This window comes from Zingiber officinale, chromosome 6A (assembly GCF_018446385.1).
Source record: "Zingiber officinale cultivar Zhangliang chromosome 6A, Zo_v1.1, whole genome shotgun sequence".
Taxonomy (NCBI): Eukaryota; Viridiplantae; Streptophyta; class Magnoliopsida; order Zingiberales; family Zingiberaceae; genus Zingiber; species Zingiber officinale.
The window spans coordinates 62430377-62434614 of record NC_055997.1 but is presented as its reverse complement, the minus strand read 5'-3'; the positions used below and the strand labels follow the sequence as shown (position 1 = coordinate 62434614).

At 34.4% G+C, this 4238-nt stretch overlaps 1 protein-coding gene across 1 annotated transcript; it reads right to left on the bottom strand.

Annotated features, from left to right (window-relative positions):
• Positions 1–1096: 1096 nt before the first annotated feature.
• On the bottom strand, positions 1097–3350 carry LOC121994848 (alpha-humulene synthase-like). Its single transcript, XM_042548751.1, has 5 exons — positions 2935–3350; positions 2522–2740; positions 1809–1944; positions 1471–1719; positions 1097–1390 (listed from the first exon to the last, which is right to left on the bottom strand). Exons 1-5 carry the CDS (start codon positions 3267–3269, stop codon positions 1097–1099), a joined length of 1233 nt encoding a protein of 410 aa, XP_042404685.1. The 5' UTR covers positions 3270–3350.
• Between the last annotated feature and the right edge of the window lie 888 nt (positions 3351–4238).

The following is a 4238-nucleotide window of genomic DNA, read 5'->3' as shown; positions in this document are numbered from 1 at the left end:
TTATTAACCTACACATAGTATCAAAATAAAATTGAGGTGCCAACTACAATCGGGAATATAAGTTCCCATGTTTTAGTTGCGCTGAGGATGGCACATGGTCGTGCCTAGCATGCACACATGGTCATAAGTACAATCCAAACAAATCAACCCACTTTTCAAATGATTACAACCTTTATAATTTGACTAAAATACCTTTTAAAACTTTTAAAATAATAGCTAATTTAAATGTATTTTGGTCAAATTAATCTAATCCTTTTTAAAAATCTAAAATTCTTAAAATTTTATTTTATTTATAAAGTTCTTGGTTCTTAAATTATTTTTTACATTTAGTTTATTAATTAACGGACTATGAGCAAAAATTGGCTTGTGCTTATGTTGAATAGGACAAAGCCTTTCTCAAGAATTGTAGATTAATTAATCTCTAATTATGCAAAATCAATTTTAAAAAGTAACCTCAAGCATTTGGATTGTGAATTTAATATAGAAAGATTTTATGAATGATGAATAACTTTGAAAGTCATGATGATAAATTCCAAAAACCTTAAAAAATTGGTATATTTTAAGTCGTGTGAATTTTAAAAATTAACCTAGAGCCTGATGATTGAGCTTTATATTGATTTCTATGGATATCAAGAAGGACATTTTAGAAAACCAAATACCTTCTTGTCATTCAATAAAATTAGATTTAATTTCTATCATTTTCCAAAGTTATTTGGTCACAAATAACTTCTCTTTTTTTTTACTCTCAATTCTTCCATTTCCAAACCAAAATATACAAATTATATCAACTGAACGATATATAAATACTACATAAATTTAAGTCTAGCTCTCTAAATCTTGATTTTTAGATTGACAATAAAATAAAATGATTATAGACTATGATAATCAAGCACTTAACTATTTTATTTAATACAATGTTACATGCATGTTACAATATACGCCTTATACTTAAGGCATTCCAGTACTTCAATAACATAATATACATCATCCAAACTCGATTTTCACTTTATTCAAATGTAGATTAAATGGCCTTAAACTATGATTGGTCCGGCCTCTGATTATCGTCATTGGCTAGGATTTGTAGGGTGTGACGCTCTTAAATAAGAACAGATTCAACCAACAATATATTGACATTATCTTTCGTTGTAGTTTTGGAATAGGTGTATGTGTCAGTGTACTTGTAAAATTCTTCTATTACTCTTGAAAAGTTTACTATTTTTTCAATTAAAAGTCGAGGTACTTGTATTGGATTGAGGCATTCTTTGTTGTGATCCTTCCATGCATCCTCCACCATCTCCATAAGATTCTTATAAGCCTCTTTTTTATCTGTGGCAAACTCTTTCATATAACATTCTACAATTGAAGCTGCATGTCCTCTTTGTTGCTCAAGCTGCAAAATTCCAAAAGAAAATCATATATATATATATATATGAACATCTACCAAATAAATTAATTATCTGAAATAATCACCTCATGTGAAGTTACATCATCCATGAGTCTACCAATCATAGAGCTGGCTTTAATGATTTTGGGGAAGCTAGCAACCCACTCAAATATCTCCTTTGATGCCACCTGATCCATGCCTACATAAGATGCACATATAAGGAAACGATATGCAGCGGTGACTAGTGAGTTACTTAGATGCTCCTCTAGTGGGGGCACATATTTTTCAATGCCCCATTTGGCTTCTATGAAGTAAGACCTTGATAAAGCTTTTATCTATATAAAAGGAAATGATAAACTTAATTAGTTTATTTTTGACAAGTTAAAAGAGACATTAATCATTTTTACAATGTACTTAAATATACCTCATCTTGGAGAAATGATATGCGGTATTTCTCATCACTTTCTAGTTCATTTTCAAATTCCTTGAAAGTCCTTAGTAACTTGAGATAGAAATTCTTTAAGTATTCTGGTACTTCATCAATGGCTTGAGGTTCCCACCTGAAATGAGCAAACTTAACATTGCATAATTGACTAACTATATGGTGACGATATCTTAAAGCTTTATAAAGAATATCAAAATTAGTTTGAAATACATTAGAAATAATAACTATATACTTATTTGATGTTATATTGTTACATGTTTGTTGTTGATATCTAAACTTTAGATAATGATCAAAATATTAGTTGACTTACAGGTATTTTAAAGTTGTTTTGACAAGATCAGAAGATGTGTTCATATCTCCTTCAATTGAGAAATAAAGTAGGTGCTAATGTGTTTTTTTAATCAGAAGTAGTCTTCATTGTTTTTTATTTTAAAGGAATATCAAGAATGCATTTTGCTATTTGTTATAATAACTTACAATATTTAGCTCATAATATGTTTTCCTTTTCTTATGTTTTTAATTATTCTTTTATAATTAGATCAGTAATTTATCATTTTATAACTTTCAATTTTTTGTTGATTTTGAATTGAATTTATTTTTTCTATGATTCTTTATCATCTATGTAGACTACTCAACTAATTGCGATATTAAGCAAAATAGAAATGTAGCAAAGTAATGAATACAATAGGTACCTTTGAATTGCCTCAGTTAATAATTGGCTCTCTTGCAGTGTGCTATAATTATCATATATGTCATCCAAAAGTAACAAGAATGAAATAACCTTGGTACAAATTAATCTTGCACAAGAATAGTGTGGCTCAAAGTGCACAGTATGTATCCAATAATAACATTTCACAATTCGATCACGGGCAAAGTTTAATGATTTAGTAAGTGCTAGATCATTCCACCATCTTCAAAAGATAGATGAGGCAATTAGTTTAAACCACAATAAAACATTTATTTAGACAAATAAATCATGTGAATTACTATAATATGTGAGTTTGAAATCATTCATTCAACTTCTTTGGCACTCACACTATTAATTCATGTAAAAAGATTTAAGTACTATAATATTTCTTTATAAAAGAAACTTCAATGTACTTACATTGACATTTCCTTTAGTTCCTCTTGATGAAGAGATTGTAGTAGATTAAAATCCAACTTTGCAAACTCTAATATTGCATCATTTCGCCTTTCCTCCTCTTGATAAATAGGGATATATTTCCTTACCAAGAGTCGTTTATTTCTCCTGCATAGTGGTGTTTCAAGAAATAGAGACACCAATATCACTAAAGGCTGTTTAAGTTCGTCCAACAATGACACAAGTTTATTCTTTGTAAACAATATGGCTTCATCAAGTATATACTCCCCATGTATTCTAAGGTAAGCTGCATTGTATAAGTTTAATAATCCCTTCACATCTTCATTCAAGGTTGACATGAAGTTTCCTTCCTCATCCTTGAACTTGTTAAAAACATCTACAATAGTGGGAAAATACTAATAATTATCTCACAACAAATCAAATAGTACATTGTAATATAGACCAAACTATTTTAGTTTTTTTTCATGAGCTTGTATTAGGATAATATATATATATATATATATTGATCCGGTGATAAGGACGGGGGATCCTCGTCAGCAAGGGGTCAACGACACGTGGAGGTCAAAGGTCAAGATAGTCAGCCCGAAGACTGGCCGACCGGTCGAAGTAAGCCTACCAACAGGGTTTGCAGGCCGACCGGCCGGGAGTTCTCCGAATCGAATGGAGTACAGCCTGACTAGGGGTCGAGTTTCCGATGCTCACGATAAAAAGGTTCAAGGGTCGAGCGGGCTCACCGTTCGGCCGATGCGCAAGGCAACACAGGCAGGAGCAGTCTTAGCCGAGCACATGACCGGTGCAGGAGTGAGATGCTTGCCGAGCGGCCTATCCGCTCGGCCCTAGAACAGACAAGGAGCGCAAGAGGACAAAGGAGACGGGGTAACATCATCCTCGAGACGCCTGCCGCCGACAAGCAGCAGAGTTGGCGGCCGAGCCGTACACAGAATCATACGGTGAAAGCTTCCACCGTCGCATCCGGGATATACTCAGACGATTGCGGAATGGCGCCAGAAGCACTTTTCTGACACAGGCTTGTTAAGGTATGTTTGGGGAAGCGTGCACGCGACGGGAAACGTACCCGCGCTTATCCGGGGTCCTATATAAAGACCCCAGATGTCGACGAAGGTATGCGCAACTATTTACTGTAGCCACGTTACTCTGCCTCGTTCGTTGCCTGACTTGAGCGTCGGAGGGCCGTCGCCGGGGAACCCCTCCCGGCTCGGTTTCTTTGCAGGATCGTCGGAAAGCTACACCACCAGTCGAAGACAGCGGAGCATGCCACGTCCCCAGCGTCCGTCGACTCAGCGCTA